The sequence below is a fragment of the Vanacampus margaritifer genome, chromosome 17 (genome assembly GCF_051991255.1).
Source record: "Vanacampus margaritifer isolate UIUO_Vmar chromosome 17, RoL_Vmar_1.0, whole genome shotgun sequence".
NCBI classification, from domain to species: domain Eukaryota; kingdom Metazoa; phylum Chordata; class Actinopteri; order Syngnathiformes; family Syngnathidae; genus Vanacampus; species Vanacampus margaritifer.
The window spans coordinates 17352369-17370703 of NC_135448.1; the positions used below are offsets into that span (position 1 = coordinate 17352369).

The 18335-nt window shown below is 39.9% G+C and overlaps 3 protein-coding genes across 5 annotated transcripts; all 3 read left to right on the forward strand.

Annotated features, from left to right (window-relative positions):
• Positions 1–428: 428 nt before the first annotated feature.
• Positions 429–10973, forward strand: LOC144037035 (potassium/sodium hyperpolarization-activated cyclic nucleotide-gated channel 2-like). Its single transcript, XM_077548160.1, has 7 exons — positions 429–1029; positions 5233–5662; positions 5956–6117; positions 8312–8530; positions 8805–8951; positions 9758–9998; positions 10064–10973. The coding sequence occupies exons 1-7, from the start codon at positions 569–571 to the stop codon at positions 10264–10266; spliced, it is 1863 nt and encodes a 620-aa protein (XP_077404286.1). The 5' UTR covers positions 429–568; the 3' UTR covers positions 10267–10973.
• A 639-nt stretch (positions 10974–11612) lies between these two features.
• Positions 11613–15832, forward strand: ndufv1 (NADH:ubiquinone oxidoreductase core subunit V1). 2 transcript variants are annotated; one of them, XM_077549531.1, is made up of 11 exons: positions 11613–11749; positions 12381–12477; positions 12554–12636; positions 12703–12873; positions 13007–13190; positions 14149–14338; positions 14416–14628; positions 14722–14888; positions 14973–15054; positions 15134–15279; positions 15609–15832. In XM_077549531.1, the coding sequence occupies exons 2-11, from the start codon at positions 12382–12384 to the stop codon at positions 15684–15686; spliced, it is 1410 nt and encodes a 469-aa protein (XP_077405657.1). In that variant the 5' UTR covers positions 11613–11749; position 12381; the 3' UTR covers positions 15687–15832. The 2 variants fall into 2 exon arrangements, with proteins under 2 accessions (XP_077405657.1, XP_077405656.1); XM_077549530.1 differs by lacking the exon at positions 11613–11749 and adding an exon at positions 11823–11960.
• Positions 15833–16481: 649 nt separating this feature from the next.
• LOC144037802 (uncharacterized) lies at positions 16482–18295 on the forward strand. 2 transcript variants are annotated; one of them, XM_077549589.1, is made up of 5 exons: positions 16482–16575; positions 16792–16931; positions 17053–17171; positions 17261–17404; positions 17514–18295. In XM_077549589.1, the coding sequence occupies exons 2-5, from the start codon at positions 16829–16831 to the stop codon at positions 18012–18014; spliced, it is 867 nt and encodes a 288-aa protein (XP_077405715.1). In that variant the 5' UTR covers positions 16482–16575; positions 16792–16828; the 3' UTR covers positions 18015–18295. The 2 variants fall into 2 exon arrangements, with proteins under 2 accessions (XP_077405715.1, XP_077405716.1); XM_077549590.1 differs by having other exon boundaries at positions 17056–17171.
• Positions 18296–18335: the final 40 nt, after the last annotated feature.

Genomic DNA, 18335 nt, shown 5'->3' on the forward strand with positions numbered 1-18335 from the left:
TGTGTACAAAAGTTACCACTACAACCTTTCTCCACATCTCACCCAAAAAATTTCCCAAATCGTCCCCATATGTCATCTATGGTTGCAATAACCGCATCTGAGGTGCATTCATACCTGTCTAGTGTGTGCAAAAAAAAAAATCAATAAGTTGTAATGACTTTTTAGGCGTACCTGTGTTTGCTTTTTATCCGACTTTCTTCCCTTCCATCATTTTAAGTGGGTTGCCCACTAATGAGTAATTCATACCCGTTGAGCCCTGCTCAAGCCTGAATGAGAATGTCTCCGCAATTTGACCTGCAGACGCATCGCCGCTCTGGGCCACCGCGTTAGAGGAGGGCGGGAGGGAGGGAGCGAGAAGGGGGTCGAAGGGGAGGGAGGTGAGTGGACGCATGTGTCGCAACAAGCCGATTATTGAAGGCTACTTGATGAGCTCCTGTCTGTCAATTTGCATCCGTCTAGGCAGGAGGCGGATGAAGCTGCATGTCAGACAATTGAAACGCTTTTTTTCCCAAGTAGTTAAGAATGACAGCTCCATTCTTCTTGTAAGTCGACACTTTCCTTTTTAAACATGACCAGCCCCTCCAGGAGCATGGGAGACCAGAAGGGCATCAACGAGAGTCCCAGTCACAAACCCGACACTCCGCGCTACCGCAGCTGGAGCAGCCTGCGCTTCTCCCGATGGCGGAGCGGCTCCCAGAAGGCCAGCTGCCCCGGGACGCCCTCCACCAAGGCGGACAAGCACAACGACGTGAGCCAGACGCTCTTCTCGTTGGTCAAGACGCACAACGACGACTACACGGCCGACCCCGCCGGGCTGCTGGACCTCAACGGGTTTGACGACGACGACGACGACGAGGAGGTCCAGCTAGACCAGTCCACGTTCTTCCAGAAGCAGCTTGGAGCCATGCTGCAGCCCGGCGTCAACAAGTTCTCCCTGCGTATGTTCGGCAGCCACAAGGGCGTCGCTGCAGAGCAGGCCAGGGTCAAGTCCTTTGGGGTGTGGATCATCCATCCTTATAGTGATTTCAGGTGAGTTGCAGCCACACCTGTCTAGTGTGTAAAAAAAGTGGCAACTACATCCCTTCTACACATATGACTACGAAAAATGTCCCCAAAACATCACTATACCGTAGGTCATACATCAATATTAAGGTGCAGTCATACCCGTCTAGTGTCTAGAATAGACACGGACACCCCTTCTACTGTATATATGTGATGACAAACATCACTATAGAACATTAATCTTTTTTCGTATTCAACTTTTTCTTCAGCTAAGGTGCAGTCATACCCGTCTAGTCTATTTTAAAAAAAAAATCCACTCAACATGTGTGACTTTGGACAAAATATTCCCAAAGATGTCCTTGTCACCCCCTCCTGTGATTTCAAGTGAGATGCATTCATACCCGTCTAGTGTCTAGAATAGACACGGACACCCTTTCTACTGTATATATGTGATGACAAACATCACTATAGAACATTCATCTTTTTTCGTATTCAACTTTTTCTTCAGCTAAGGTGCAGTCATACCCGTCTAGTCTATTTAAAAAAAAAATCCACTCAACATGTGTGACTTTGGACAAAATATTCCCAAAGATGTCCTTGTCACCCCCTCCTGTGATTTCAAGTGAGATGCATTCATACCCGTCTAGTGTCTAGAATAGACACGGACACCCCTTCTACTGTATACTGTATATGTGATGACAAACATCACTATAGAACATTCATCTTTTTTCGTATTCAACTTTTTCTTCAGCTAAGGTGCAGTCATACCCGTCGAGTCTATTTAAAAAAAAAAATCCACTCAACATGTGTGACTTTGGACAAAATATTCCCAAAGATGTCCTTGTCACCCCCTCCTGTGATTTCAAGTGAGATGCATCCATACCCGTCTAGCGTATGCAAAAAGGGACAACTACTGTATATCCCTTCTTCGCAAAACTACTATTAAAGTTCATGTAGGTCATCTGTACTTACAATGACTTCAGATGAGGTGCAGTCATACCCGTCTATTGTCTAAAATAGATACGACTCCTCTTTGCATCACTTCTACACACTTGGCTGCAAGGAATATAGCCAAAACTTTTCTATTGGTCTATAGTCGAGTGTGTTCAAAATCTCCAACTACATCTCCTTTAAACATGCAATTGCAAAAAAACAATTCTCAAAACATTTTATGGGTGAGACATCCATATACTTATAGTGATTTCAGCTAAATCCTTACTGAAAGTCATACCTGTTTAGGACGTGCAAGCACTCCAACTACACCCCTTCTATGCATGTGACTACTAATTAAAAAAAAAAAAAAACTTTTCTATAAACCAAGGCTGTTCTAACATCAAGTGGCTTCGCGTGAGATGCAACCATACCCGTCTAATGCGGTTCTTCTATGTATTTGACTACAAGAATATTCCCCAAAATGTCCCGCAAGGTCGTCACTGTCCAATCATACATTCTCACAGTGACTTCAGCTAACTTGTTAGGTGCAGACATACCCATCTAGTGTGACCGCATCCCAAAATTTTCAAGTCCAGAGTGCGCGCGCAGCAGCTGATGCAGTACGTGGTATAAGGCGATGAAGGGATTTGATTACTGATACAGTATATAGGACAAGATCATCTGGATTATTCAGGCCTCTTGGTGACCCCCCCCCCCCCCCCCCCACCTCCACCTCCACTCATTCGTTCATCTCCATCACTTCTGCCTCTTGTTTTTTTACGGATTTGCCAAAAGCTGGACAACGTCTCACTGCAATCTATCTGTCGTCTTACCCCCTAATAATAGCTGTTAATTCAAACAATGCATAAGCAGCATGCGGGCCAATGCCAGACGGTCGGGACCCACGTGGGGGAAATACTAAGAATAATTCCAATCTTGCTTTATTATGCAATAATACGCAGGCAGCTGTGGCGGGGATTATGGCAGGGCCGTTTGCCTTATGCTTGCAAACTTGCCTTCAAAATAGAGGCGGAGAGGTCAGATGGTGTGATCCGTCCCAATGACTTTATTTGGCCGGAATACAGAAGTGCACAGAGGACAATCGGCGGGAAATTAAGGGCGGCCGAGAGGGGAATTGACATGGCGTGGACAGAAGGCCAGGGTCATTGCCAGCAATCTGCCAAAAACGCTTGTCTACTCACCACCCACAACATTATTTATTGGTATTTTTATTAGCTTTGTGATTTTTTTTTTTATTGCAGATTTTAGTCTATTCATTTCCCATAATTATTTATTCATCTTTGTAAAAGGCAGTTTAAAAAAAAAATATATAATTTCTTTGTGAAGTAAGATTTCTACAATTACATTTTTTTGTGTAATTCGCTTTCAAATGGAATAATTCATCCCCAGATTTGTATAGTTATTTATTATCAATTGATCGTATTAATCTCATAAAAGACAGATTTGGTAAATTTATTTTATTTTTGTAAAAGGCAATTTTTTTTTAAATTGTCATTCAATGGTCAGAATGACATGTTATTTATTATCAGATTTTTGCAATTATTATAATGGTGTTATCTTTGTTAATGTAGTTATCTTCACATTTTTCTTCATAAAGGCAGAGATGTTTTCAATTATTTTTTTATGTTTTTTTTATCCATCCATTTATTATCTTTCCAATTATTATTTTTTCTTTAGTTTTTCTTTGCTAAGGCAAAATTAATTATATTCACTTACTATATATGTACAGGCAGATTTGTGATTGACTATATTTGTTTATTTTATCATCTTTTTTTTTTTAAACACATTTTTCTTTGTGACGAATTCTGCAAAATTATTTTACATAAATTTATGTAGCCAGAAATTTAAAATAATATATTATCTTTTTAAAGGGCTATTATGTTTATTCTTTATATTATCTTTGTAATAATTTTCTTTGAGTATTTTTTATTACAAAGGCAGAATTTTAATAATTATCTAGTGCACCCTTTACAGTCTAGGGGTTAAAAAAGTTCAACGCAAAAACCTCCTTGAAGTTTGACTAGAATGCGCACACTGTTCGGCGTGCATTTCTTTAGCACGCTTCGACAGCTATGAAAGCCTCCAGACTCTCCGGAGCGGCCACTTAATCTATTGCAACATGAGAGGGAGACGATGATGAAGTCCTCATGTTAACCCGTCCATCACGTCCTCTTTTCTCAATGGCTCGACATCCCGTGGCATCGAATGAAAAAAAAAAAGAGCCTTAATGAAGTCGAGACGTCGGATTGACTGACGGCGGATGGAAAAAGAATCTTGCAAGGAAAAGCGGGAAACCCAAAACCGCTTCTTCGGGACACTGGAGACCTGCTTGGCACCTTGTAGGACATCTGACAGAAACATTTTGGTGGCGTGTCGGGCGACGCGGTGACATTGTTGCGGTGCGTTGGGTGACACAAACGTGCATTGTTAATGCGAGCGCTTCCTCTTGTTGCCGCCATCACAAGTAGAGCTCGCATGAAATGGGTCATGCACGCTGTTGTCATCTGACCTTTCTGCTGCCAGTTGTGTCATTTGCAGAGCGGTGTAGTGTGTTAGCATGTTAGCTTGTTGACCGTGGGCCAATTAGCCGCCGCCACTAATAACCGTCTCCCGTGAGTCGACAACCTCGACGGTTGTTTAAAACTGCATGGTAGCAATTCATCATGCATTAACGTTGAAGAATTGAGTTGAATGCTGTTGCTAACCAAAACAGCAGCAAGGCGTGTAAACACGTGATTAATTCAAGTGCGGACTCCTGCTACATAGAGACGAAATATTTAGGGACAAAAAAAATACCTCTCTTTTTTCGAAACAAAACAGGAAGTAACTAAAACCACCTCAATTCATAGACAAACAAAATATTTTAACTGCTGAGACCCATTTAAACTCTATTGCTAACCAAAACAGCAGCAAAGTTGTTACCAGTGGCACCAGTTGTCACCTGTGCAGTTTTATAGATCTTTCCATATGGAGCCGGCACCTCACATTTCCAGTCGACTACTGATCCCATTTCAAACTCTATTGCTAACCAAAACAGAAGCACCTATCAACGTAAACAGTCTCAAGCGTGCAGTCTTTCTTACCGCAGCAGTGTAGATAATCCGCCATTATGTAGAAACGTCATCTCTGACGTTGATTCGTGTTCCGGTAGATCCTAACGTGGTCACTCCACAATGCTGTTGCTAACCAAAACAGCAGCAGCAGCGGCCGAGGCAGGTAAGCAGTCTTCAATAGTCATAGCACAAAGATCTAAGTGTTCCCGGTGGTTCCTTCCAGGTTCTACTGGGACCTCCTGATGCTCTTGCTAATGATGAGCAACCTTGTGATCTTGCCGTGGGGCATCACCTTCTTCGAAGACCAGAACACCGTCCCGTGGATCACCTTCAACATGCTGTCCGACACGCTCTTCCTCATGGACCTGGTCTTCAACTTCCGCACGGGCATCCAGGGCGAGGACAGCCACATCGTGCTGGACCCCAAGTGCATCCGCCTGCACTATCTGCGCACCTGGTTCCTGGTGGACTTCATCTCGTCCATCCCGGTGGACTACATCTTCCTGGTGGTGGACCTGGAGTCCCTGCAGGACTCGTCCGACATGTACCGGACCGCTCGAGCCCTCCGCATCGTGCGCTTTACCAAGATCCTCAGCCTGCTGCGACTCCTGCGCCTATCGCGCCTCATCCGATACATCCACCAGTGGGAGGAGGTACGGGCTTCCATTCCCGAATTGGAATCGATTTATTGTCGCTGTAGTAACAAAATGGAACAGACACAATTTCATTTCCGTCCAAGTGTCCCTGTTTTTGCGGGAGGGGAAAAAACAGCTCCAGACTAAGGTACTGTAAGGGGAAAAAAAACCTCAGCAAACAGGCACCAACAACAACAGTAACAAGGAAGTAGTTTGTTCGGGGATGAGCAGAGATAGAGACCAAAAAAAAAAGCCAAAGACGACTGAAGACAACAGCCAAAACTAACGCGCTTGCGGTTTGTCTGCTTCAGATGTTCAACATGACCTACGACCTGGCCAGCGCGGCGGTGCGCATCATCAACTTGATCGGCATGATGCTGCTGCTCTGCCACTGGGACGGCTGCCTGACCTTCATGGTGCCCATGCTGCAGGACTTCCCCGCAGACTGTTGGGTGTCCAAGAACAACATGGTGGTCAGTGCACACCTCCTATTACGCAAGTATATGCGGCTCTGGAAAAAAAAAAATGTATAGTAGAAATTAATATTTCTTAACCTATAAATGAATGAATGATTTAGAATTGTTTTAATGAATAATTAAATATTTGAAAAATGTCAGAGTCCACATTTTAAAGTTGTCAGAAAAACAGAGATGAAGGATAATTTTTTTTTTTTAAATATCTAAAAATGTCCAAAAGGAAGAGAAAAAAAACAGAAAATGACCATAAAATTCCATGAAATTGACAAAAATGTCAAAGAATTAAAAACGGCAGAAAATAATTGTTTAAAAAGTCAGAAAATTGATTTTTAAAGGAAAAGGCAAAAAAGAATGTGTTTAAAATGTAACTATAAAACGCCCCAAAACAAAAGAAGAAATCCTGAAAATTACCATAAAATGTCCACAAAATTGCAATAAATAAAGATCAAAAATCAAAAAAATTAGTAGCAAAAAAAGGCAGAAAAAAAATCTAAAAGCAGAAGTCAAAAAGGTAGAGGAAAGTGAGTCTCTAAATTATTATTTTTTATAAATTATTATTATTTTTACATATTTTTAGTTTTTGGATAAAATATTCTTCAAATGAATTAATGATTTAGATAAAAAAAATATGAATAATTAAATATTCAAAAAATGTCAGAGTCCACATTTTAAAGTTGTCAGAAAAACAGAGATGAAGGATAATTTTTTTTTTTTAAATATCTAAAAATGTCCAAAAGGAAGAGAAAAAAAACAGAAAATGACCATAAAATTCCATGAAATTGCCAAAAATGTCAAAGAATTAAAAACGGCAGAAAATAATTGTTTAAAAAGTCAGAAAATTGATTTTTAAAGGAAAAGGCAAAAAAGAATGTGTTTAAAATGTAACTATAAAACGCCCCAAAACAAAAGAAGAAATCCTGAAAATTACCATAAAATGTCCACAAAATTGCAATAAATAAAGATCAAAAATCAGAAAATTGGTAGCAAAAAAAGGCAGGGAAAAAAAATCAAAAAGCAGAAGTCAAAAAGGTAGAGGAAAGTGAGTCTCTAAAAAAAAATTGTAGAAATTATTATTATTATTATTTTTACATATTTTTAGTTTTTGGATAAACTATTCTTTAAATGAATTAATGATTTAGATAAAAAAAAATTATGAATAATTAAATATTCAAAAAATGTCAGAGTCCACATTTTAAAGTTGTTGGTAAAAGAGACGAAGGGTAGATGAAGGTTACCTAAAAAATGTCCAAAAAGGATAATGAAATATCCAAAAAGGAAGAGGAAAATTGCCATAAAATTCCATGAAATTGTCAAAAATGTCAAAGAATAAAAAAAAGTATAAAAAAATTGCTTAAAAAAAGTCAGAAATTTTTTAAAGGAAAAGGCAGAAAAAAATATAATATATACTATAAAACGCCCCAAAACAAAAGAAGAAATCCTGAAAATTACCATAAAATGTCCACAAAATTGCAATAAATAAAGATCAAAAATCAAAAAAATTGGTAGCAAAAAAAGGCAGAAAAAAATCAAAAAGCAGAAGTCAAAAAGGTAGAGGAAAGTGAGTCTCTAAAAAAAAATTGTAGAAATTATTATTATTATTATTTTTACATATTTTTAGTTTTTGGATAAAATATTCTTTAAATGAATTAATGATTTAGATAAAAAAAATTATGAATAATTAAATATTCAAAAAATGTCAGAGTCCACATTTTAAAGTTGTCGGTAAAAGAGACGAAGGGTAGATGAAGGTTACCTAAAAAATGTCCAAAAAGGAAAATAAAATATCCAAAAAGGAAGAGGAAAATTGCCATAAAATTCCATGAAATTGTCAAAAATGTCAAAGAATAAAAAAAGTAGAAAAAAATTGCTTAAAAAAAGTCAGAATTTTTTTAAAGGAAAAGGCAGAAAAAAATATAATATATACTATAAAACGCCCCAAAACGAAAGAAGAAATCCTGAAAATTACCATAAAATGTCCACAAAATTGGAGGGGGAAAAAAATCTGAAAATTGATAGCAAAAAAGCTGAAAAAAAAGAATCTCAAAATATTGGGTTCAAATGTTTTGCTTGTTTTCCAACCAGATTTGTTTTGTTATTTGCCCTTAAATGGCTCTTTTGACAGTAAAGCTTGGTCTAGTGCAAAGGGGATGACCGTCATGCTTCTTAACTTGCCCCTTTTTCTCCTGATCAGAACGCCACGTGGCACATCCAGTACTCGTACGCCCTGTTCATGGCCATGAGTCACATGCTGTGCATCGGCTACGGCGCGCACCCGCCGGAGGGCATGAGCGACGTGTGGCTGACCATGATCAGCATGGTGGTGGGCGCCACCTGCTACGCCATGTTCCTGGGCCACGCCACCACCCTGGTGCAGTCCTTGGACGCCTCGCACCGCCAGTACCAGGAGAAGGTAAGGTAAGCCCACGTGGCATGTGGAAAGCTGACATTTGCACAATATTACAAAACATTATTTTGTAATATTGTAACAACATTATGTAACAATGCTAAAGCTAATGCTCCTTTTGTTTTGGATGACCAGTTGCTAAAAGCTATTACAAATCATCTTGTAATCCACTCAAATGAGGACTAAAATCCATCATTATTTTTTGATCACACGTCACGTGGTGGCAAACGTGACGCATCGACTCCACGTTAAGATTTATTCTTATTTATTTCTTCTCCAGTATAAGCAAGTGGAGCAGTACATGTCGTTCCACAAGCTGCCTGCAGACCTCCGCCAGAAGATCCACGAATATTACGAGCAACGATTCCAAGGCAAGATGTTTGACGAGGACAGCATCCTGGGAGAGCTCAATGATCCGCTAAAAGAGGTCAGCTATTTGTAATGACTCGTCAAATTGTCAAATTATGCAGTATAGCGCCACCTACTGCAGAGGAGGACTTACTCAATGTCTTTTTCTTTTTTTTTGCCTTAGATTTTGGTAGCTTGTATCAGTACTCACCCATCCCTGGTTAAAAAATCTGGATATGTGAAATTATGTTTTTTAAAAAAAATAAAAAATTGTTTTTTTGAAATAATATTAAATTCTGTGGAATCCAGTAATTCTCCCATGTCTGGGTTTCTTTTTGGTACCCAGAATCCCGCCGCTTATTTAATTATTAAAATTGTAAAGTGTGTCAATTATTCACAAATTTTTGTTGTTCGTTAGTGGTGTAAATCCCCATGAATGGGGGCTGTAAAAAGTAAGATCAAATTAAATTATTTTGTGAATTTGTGAGTAAAAAAACAGATATATTTAGTTTAAGATTGAGCCCTATTAAATCTGCCTGGCAACAAGTGACTACGCAAAAAAATAGGACCACAAAAAAGCTTGAATGAATATTCGTTTGTTTCTCAAAAATCTTACCACTTTAAATGACACAAAAAGAAATTGAAAAAAACTTACAATAAAGTGAAATATGCATATACAAAAATAAATTGAGAGGAGGCTCACTTGTGTTGGTCACTTGTTGTTAGGCAGATTTCGTAGGACTCCAACTGGGATGAAACAGAGTTTTATCATTAATGTGTTGTTTTAAAAACAGTCTGAATCCTTAAAACGTTTTATATATATATATATATTTCAATAAATGAAAGTAGAATTAAAACTTTAATATTTTTACTTCTTCTCGACAGGAAATCGTCAGCTACAACTGTCGCGGTCTGGTGGGCAACATGCCGCTCTTCGCCAACACCGACCCTCACTTTGTGACCGTGATCCTCACCAAGCTGCACTTCGAGGTCTTCCAGCCCGCAGACTACATCATCCGGGAGGGAACGCTGGGCCGCAAGATGTACTTCATCCAGCACGGCACCGTCGTGGTCATGCCGCGAGGCAGCAAGGACATCAAACTAAGCGACGGGGCCTATTTTGGGGGTAGCAATTCAAATGACTTTGCACGTGATTAACACCTGATCTAACGCCAATTCTTTTCTTTTCAGAGATCTGTCTGCTGACTCAAGGTCGACGCACAGCCAGCGTGAAGGCCGAGACGTACTGCCGCCTTTACTCGCTGAGCGTGGACAGCTTCAACGAGGTGCTGGAGGAGCACCCGCTCATGAGGCGGGCGTTTGAGAGTGTGGCTGTGGACCGACTGGGGCGGGTCGCCGGGAGGCCCAGCGACCAGCCTCCCTCAAATGAGTGACTTCGGGAACTGTCCACAAAATAAACAAACCCAATGTGTCTCATGACCAGTGACTAAGTAATCCATTTTATTTAGTTTTAATCTCCACTATTTGTTTTTTTCCCTCAAAAGATCCTTCCTACCACATGCAGATGACTAAATGAAGTCCACTATTTATGGAAATAGTCATTTTTTTCCCCATGTAAATATTGTTCAGCATATTCTTATGCTTTCTAAGACTGAGGCTGTCAATCATATCATGCAGGATGCTGGCAGCAGCTGGATGTCTGGAAATCCTCACCATGTCGCTTTTGTAATCTCACATGCTGTATGTACATGGGTGGCTTTACGGCCTAATAATCACCAAGGATAAGCTGCGGTGATGTCATAACTCCAACTGTACAGGTTGTGCTCATTATACACATCAGGGGCGGGGCATCTATTTTAGTTTGTACTGTGTGTAGTCATGTTAAATGGATGAAAAATAATAAAAATGATAGGCTTCATTTTTTACTAATAGGAAAAGATAGGGAATTTCAAAATAAGACTGCAGGAAAATGTGCTTTTTATTTTGATAAGTTGTGATGGTTTATTGATTGTATTCTCTGGTTTTATTTATGAAAACAGTGTGTCATGATCTTAATTGAGAAAAAATGCAACTTTTCCTATTTTTGGGTGGAGAAAACTCCTTTGATTATTTTAAATAAATAAATACAAATACTGTGGAATACTAATGTCTTGAAGTCATTGCTTTAAACTTACAAGTACATAAACTTGTTTACTCAACTTTAGACTTGTCACCTTTTCCGGTTATGCGTCGTAGCTTCGTAATTAAAGATTTGTGATTGAAATGATAAAAAAAAAAAAACACACACACATTAGATCATTTTGTGATCCTTAGCCTTAGCCTCACATCCCACGATGCAATTGTATCTGATCCTGATTGATCATTTATGATTAAATAAATAAAAAAATAGAAACTTTCTCAAAGCTATAGATAACCGTGTGGTGTTATAAATATGTAGGTGAGTAAAGTTGTAAGTAAAATAAATTCTGGAACGTGACTAGCACTTCCCGTCATGTGCAGGAGCTTTATAATTGACGATTTATGATGGAATATTTATAAAATTAAAATAATCTAGTCAACCGCAGGTCGTTAAAAATGTTCAAATGTAAAATAGTTTATTTTTTCATTTATTTTGGGGTAGAAACGTATTTTTTTATTTTATTTATTTATTGGGTAAGAATAATAAAAAAAAAGTTTGTTTACGGAATGTGAGCATCACCTCCAGTCATGCGTAGTAGCTTTACAGTTCATATTTAACATTCAGCAAACAAAATAAAAACAATAGGACTTTTATCATGTTAGAGTTATATGCTGAAATATGCTAAAAATGTTCAAGTAAGTCAGTAAAAACATCCGTAGCCCGTGACGTAAATGACTACTTCCGTAATGTGAACAGCGCTTCCGGCCTAGATTTCATAAACTGTATACGAAGAGCAGGTACGTGATGGCTTGTTAAGGCGAACATATTCCTACTTTGTCTCATGCAATCTAGTTCTGTATGAATTATAAATCAACATATTCGTTCCGTGTGGATGCTGTGACACGATGCCGCCATTTCTCCCCTTAGCTCATGAATCGGGCAAGGTTATAACAGCGAGTCAGCCTAGCATCACAGGCTAATGCTAGCCGTAGCACCGCCGGCGTGGAGGTCACTGTATTAATATATTTATATCATGCTTGCATATATGTAACACTATGTGTGTGTGTATGGATATGGTTACATTCACGCAATCGATCACAGTCGCTAATGTAGTACGTGTTTAGTCAGCATTGTGTTCGTATTCAGCATTTGTGATGATCTCACTTGCATAACAAAATTATACACAAGGCTTGTGACAACTAGGTAAAATATTCAAATGTATTGAGATGGATTTCATATCGTTCTGTACTAAATGTGCAAATCATGTTTGATTGCATTCTGTCTCACTTCATTAAAAATGTAATTTATAAGTTATGCTTAGTAAAAAGTAGTTTATAGTTTATCACCGTCAAAAAAAGTTGACGATGATAAAGCGTGTAATCATGTTATAAAAAAATTACATGTTAAAAAATAAAATTTCTTCCGCAGGATGCTGTCCCTGTCTCGGGCTGTCGTGAGCGGGGTGGCGCGTGCCCCGGCGGCGCTCAGTCAAGCCGCCATCGTCCGATTCAACAGCACCGCACAGGTACCCTCCTTATATTTGCAATGGGATTATGACAAAATCAAACATCTTAAATATATATGTGTATTGTCTTCATCAGACTCCCCCTAAGAAAACAACATTTGGGCCACTGGCAGATGAGGACAGAATATTCACCAACCTCTACGGCCGTCATGACTGGAAGTAAGACCTGGCAAAGCTATGTCCGGTACATTATTCTTTTGTTAATCTGACTCCAATGCGCTTCAGGTTGAATGGCGCCATGAAGCGTGGCGACTGGTACAAAACCAAGGAGATCCTGCTCAAGGGCGTCGACTGGATTCTCAATGAGATCAAGGTGTCGGGCCTGCGCGGGAGAGGAGGCGCGGGGTTCCCCACTGGCATGAAATGGAGTTTCATGAACAAGCCCAGTGACGGCAGGTCGGAAATACACTCATAATACAATCGTGCGTTCTGAAATTCCCTAAAATGCCATTAAAACCTTGTCTAAGTAGGAAAGCAGTGAATTCATGATGAGAAAACCACAACAAATTGTTTTTTCCCCCCCCATCAGACCCAAGTATCTTGTGGTGAACGCCGACGAAGGCGAGCCGGGCACGTGCAAAGACAGGGAGATCATGAGGCACGACCCCCACAAGCTGGTGGAGGGCTGCCTGGTCGCCGGCAGGGCCATGGGGGCCCGCGCCGCCTACATCTACATCCGCGGGGAGTTCTACAACGAGTCGTCCAACCTGCAGGTCGGATCGCGTGCCTCAGATACTCAATTAATGGCATCACGGTCCGCTGTTGTTATTTTAGTGGAAACCTGCTTGTTGACGTTGTTTTGATTTCAAAACAAAATTTCTCATCTAAACTAATGTGAATTAATTCCTTTCAGACATCGTACAAGTTTTATTGATTATTTGGCCAATGATTTAATTCACACTTGATTTGGCAAGAGAAGTTAAATGTATAATAAAATGACCCTTTGTTTGTAAGACGCCTAATGGGAATGGGGAAAAGGAAGGAACACTGCCCCCTTGTGGCCTTTTATATCTGCTGATGGATTTTGTGTTGTGTAGTCCATCCATTTTCAATTAATGTACATGTACAATTAAATTAAAATAGAGCTTAAAATAATTAAATAAACAGTTATATATATTAAATATGATTAGTAAATATTATTGAAAATGTTGTTCTTCACAAAACTTTGAAAATTTGCAAAATAATAAATATAAAATCAAAATAATAATTATGTACTATTTTTTTTTAATGATTAGATAATTGTTCCAAAAATAAATACATTTAAGTACTATATATTATAAAGAAATATTTTCACCTCATAACATAAGTTCCAAAAAAATAGTGAATGTTGGAAAACAATATTTGCTCTATTCAGGACATGACAAAAAATGATTAAATAGAAAATATTATAAAACAAATTATTACACTTAATCTTTCTGCACTCATGTAGCAAAAAACAACAACAACTAACTATATAGTAATTACATTAAGAATATGTAACAAATTAAACTCTTTTGCATTGCTTATGTTGCAAAATAAAAAATTAAAAAGATATAACCAATCCAATTTTAAACATACAATAAACAAGCTATATAGTTTTTAGTATTTTCACTACACATGAGCAAAATAAACAAATAAATATACCAAAAATTATACGGCAACTTCTTGTGTGTAAAAATGTGATGTGTTCAGGTGGCCATCAACGAGGCGTACGCAGCGGGCCTCATTGGCAGGAACGCGTGCGGCTCGGGATACGACTTTGACGTGTTCGTGATGCGCGGCGCCGGCGCCTACATCTGCGGCGAGGAGACGGCTCTCATCGAGTCGCTGGAGGGGAAGCAGGGAAAGCCCCGCCTTAAGCCGCCATTTCCTGCCGACGTGGGTGAGTCTCCACACACACCTTTTGAGCATTTCTTCCATAAATGATTTCATTTTTCCCCGCTTGTTTTCGTGGTGAAGGCGTGTTTGGCTGCCCGACGACGGTGGCCAACGTGGAGACGGTGTCGGTGGCGCCCACAATCTGCCGCCGCGGAGGCACCTGGTTCCTGGGTTTCGGCCGGGAGAGGAACTCGGGCACCAAGCTCTTCAACATCTCGGGCCACGTCAACCACCCGTGCACCGTCGAGGAGGAGATGTCCATCCCCTTGAAAGATCTCATTGAGAAGCATGCGGGTATGCTATGCCATTCCTACCCTTACATCGAAGCTAGATATTAGCATGTACGGTAAACGCTAGGACCTGATTGATTCATCGGCCGATATACAGGCGGCGTTCGCGGCGGATGGGACAATCTGTTAGCCGTCATTCCTGGCGGCTCCTCCACGCCGCTCATCCCCAAGAAGGTGTGCGAGGAGGTGCTGATGGACTTTGACGGCCTCGTCCAAGCTCAGACCGGCCTGGGCACGGCGGCAGTCATCGTCATGGACAAATCCGTAGGTTTTTCTCCCGTTGTAGCAAGCAAGCGTCTTATCATCGTATTCGACGTCTAAATTTGTGGGCGGGGTCTGTTTTTCCAGACGGACATCATCAGAGCCATCGCCCGCCTGATTGAGTTCTACAAGCACGAGAGCTGTGGCCAGTGCACACCTTGTAGAGAAGGTCCCGCCCGATTCACGCTATAGTTCATTTACACTGCATTCGCTGTGTGGCTAAAAAATATATATTTATATTCGTGAAGGAGTGGACTGGATGAACAACATGATGTGGCGCTTCGTGCAAGGCGATGCACGACAGTCTGAGATCGACATGATCTGGGAGATCAGCAAACAGATCGAAGGACACACCATCTGTGCCCTGGGAGATGGTGCCGCCTGGCCCGTTCAGGTAAACCCAATGGAAATGACCAACTGCATACTCATGACTAGCATATGGTGGCTAACAAACAAGCAGTAGGTCGCCGTCTTCTTCCAAAACAGAATTTCTCATTCAGATCAATTATATTTTGATTTCTTGACATGACTAGCATATGGTGGCTAACGTGCTAGCTGTTAGTTTCCATCTTTTAAAACTAAACTTCCCATTCAGATGAATCAGGTTTGGATTTCTTGACATGCTAGCATCTGACGGCTAACAAGCTGTCAGTTCTGTACAAGAAGCTAACATAAATCTAACACAAATCTTTACCCAATCATGATTTTCTCCTCGTGTTTCAGGGCTTGATCCGACACTTCAGGCCCGTGATGGAAAGCCGAATCACCCAATTCCAGGAACAGAAGCAGGCCAGCGCTTAAAATGTCTGCTTGCCCTTCATCCTTGTGGGCACGCCCCTGTGCCTCATCGCTACCTGAAACATACGAATGCTTGTGTTGTTCACTAAGTATTTAAGAATAACGTTGTCTTTTTTTGTGGAAATGTCAATAAAGTTATATGAACCTTACATTCTGGTCCGCAAGCTGTAGCTTGGGGGTCAGTGCAGTAATTTGCTTACGTCCAATCATTGAAAAAAAAAAAAAAAATATATATATATATATATATATATATATATATATATATATATATATTAAAAATATATGTATATGTATATATATATATATGTATATATATATATATATATATATATATATATATATATATATATATATATATATATATATTAAAAATATATGTATATGTATATATATATATGTATATATATATATGTATATATATATATATATATATATATATATATATATATATATATATTAAAAAAAAAATTATATATATATATCATAGCTACTTTTGGGGTTCTGCTATCTGCTATTTTAGCTTTAGGCCAATTTAGAGTCAATTTGTGAATATAACCATGTTGTTTTTTTACAAAGCAATAGTGTATTTTCAAAAATAAAAGGTAAAATTACAACAATAAAGTTGTAGTTTTGAAATTCCTTTTTGAAAATGTCCATTAGTACAGGACAAAATCGAAATGTAAACATAAAACAGCTTCAACAGTGGTCAACTAAAGTTTTACAGATGTATAAGTCTTTAATAACAAATAATAGTTTTAAATTAGTTTAATTAATTCCTAAGTATATTTATGTATGGTATTGCTGAAGGTCTCGCGAGGTTTATGCCGCGATTTGACGGGAATGTGGGCTCTCGTGACCCGGATGAACAACGCTTGGCGCCGTGGCTTTAGAGGTAGGAAAGCCTGTGTTTTTGCAAATATTTAGATATTTAAAAGACCAGGTTAATCGAATTAAGCAGTTGTTAAATGAACTATGCGTGGTGAATAAACAAAGAGTTAAATAAAAAAAAAAAATACCGTGACCGTTTCGCTACCTCTTCGTTTGTGTTGTTTTTAATCAATCGTGACCGTCTACTGTCATCATGATCTTATTGTACTCAATGTTTTAGATTTCATTGTACGGTTTGGCGTGAAGCGGGTGAAGACATGGACATAAAAATCGAGGACGTAATCGTGGGCACCAACATGAGCACGACCAACCGAGAGATGAAGTCCGATGAGTCTTCTGCGACGTCCCTGCTGCAAATCCGTAAGATGTCCACCTGACTGGCTCACAAAATCAGAATATATATTTCCGTGCCACTGTTTAATTTCTGAGTAATGTTTGTGCATAAAGCTTCCACCTGTAATTATTTGTGATTTTCATGCAGCAGGGGACTATGACGACCGGCACTGTCCGCAATGTCTCATCACCTTTCACTCCGTTAAGGCCAGAAAGAACCACTTGCGAAGGACTCACCCGGATCAGTACAGCAGACATCTGATGCAGGTAAACATGGTCAATATTCGTTGGTTTGCAATAAGTCCGTAGGCCATATCTGTCTGGCTGTCAGTCAACAGTTTTCATTTTTTCTACAGAACAACACGCTGTTCTCATGCTACAAGTGCGATAGGCTTTTTGCTACCCCCGAGGAACTTAGGGTGCACAGTGATCTTGACCACCGGGTCGACGACATCCCCGTTTGCTCCTTCTGCTCCAAAGTTTTTATCAACTTTAGTGGGGTGAGTGCAAGGAACGCAAGTCCAGTGAACTCCCATTTATCGGGACCCATCTGCAATAGGTGAAAAAACACAACATAGATTGTCTTTCTGACTGATTGTTTGGTCACAGCTCTACAGTCACAAACGGAAGGGCTGCGTGGATGGCGTGTGGCGCTGCCGAGAGTGCAACGTGGGCTGCCGCAGCCTCCTCGACTTTCACTTGCACTGCATCGAAAAGCACGACCGGGACGTGGTGGCGGCGGAGCAAAGCGGCGGGCGCATGTGCTCAATCTGCTGGCGCCACTTCCTCACCAACGAGGCGCTGCAGAGACATCAAGACAGGGTCTCCAACGCAGAAATGAAACCCACTATTAAACGCAACATGCAAGCCAGAGCCAAGAAGGCGCGTGGTAAGAAAAGGAAAAGGAGGGCAAAGGAGGAGGATGACGATGACGATGATGACGAAGATGAGGAGGAAGAGGAAGAGGAAGAGGAAGAGGAAGAGGAGCTGAAGATTCCGTGTCCCGAAGCAGACTGTGATCTGTTGTTCCCATCCATTGACGCCCTGAGGGCACACAAGAGGAGCCAGCACTCTGCACGGCCTTCATCTTCTTCAACTTGCAAGCACTGACAATTTGTACATAACTACTGTTTTTTTCCAACACCACAGCCTTTTTTCACATGTACACTTGATGGCAAGCATCTTCCACATCAGTGACCATTTTAGTTATTAAGAACTCCTCAGAATTTCTTATTATTATTTTTTTTTTTAAAGGATAAGCTTATTGTGAAATTCAAGCATTTGTGAATGCCCCCCACTCCCCCAGCCACCCCTTCAGTATTCGACTGATCAGTGCTTTTAGGTTTGTAATAAAATTGTATGAATTAATAAACAACAAATATTCATCTTGATTTATTATTAAGGTGTTTTTCCCAAAATAATTGTTTTTAA

Bases quoted from the DNA above. Each gene is read 5' to 3' on its own strand.
- LOC144037035 (XM_077548160.1), top strand. From the start codon at position 569: ATGACCAGCCCCTCCAGGAGCATGGGAGACCAGAAGGGCATCAACGAG. The intron at 5,663-5,955 runs GTACGGGCTTCC...TGTCTGCTTCAG, and splicing joins ACATCCACCAGTGGGAGGAG to ATGTTCAACATGACCTACGA. The intron at 9,999-10,063 runs GTAGCAATTCAA...TTTTCTTTTCAG, and splicing joins CGACGGGGCCTATTTTGGGG to AGATCTGTCTGCTGACTCAA.
- ndufv1 (XM_077549530.1), top strand. From the start codon at position 11,932: ATGCTAGCCGTAGCACCGCCGGCGTGGAG. The intron at 11,961-12,380 runs GTCACTGTATTA...TTTCTTCCGCAG, and splicing joins GTAGCACCGCCGGCGTGGAG to GATGCTGTCCCTGTCTCGGG. The intron at 15,280-15,608 runs GTAAACCCAATG...CTCGTGTTTCAG, and splicing joins GTGCCGCCTGGCCCGTTCAG to GGCTTGATCCGACACTTCAG.
- LOC144037802 (XM_077549589.1), top strand. From the start codon at position 16,829: ATGGACATAAAAATCGAGGACGTAATCGTGGGCACCAACATGAGCACG. The intron at 16,932-17,052 runs GTAAGATGTCCA...ATTTTCATGCAG, and splicing joins GACGTCCCTGCTGCAAATCC to CAGGGGACTATGACGACCGG. The intron at 17,172-17,260 runs GTAAACATGGTC...TTTTTTCTACAG, and splicing joins ACAGCAGACATCTGATGCAG to AACAACACGCTGTTCTCATG.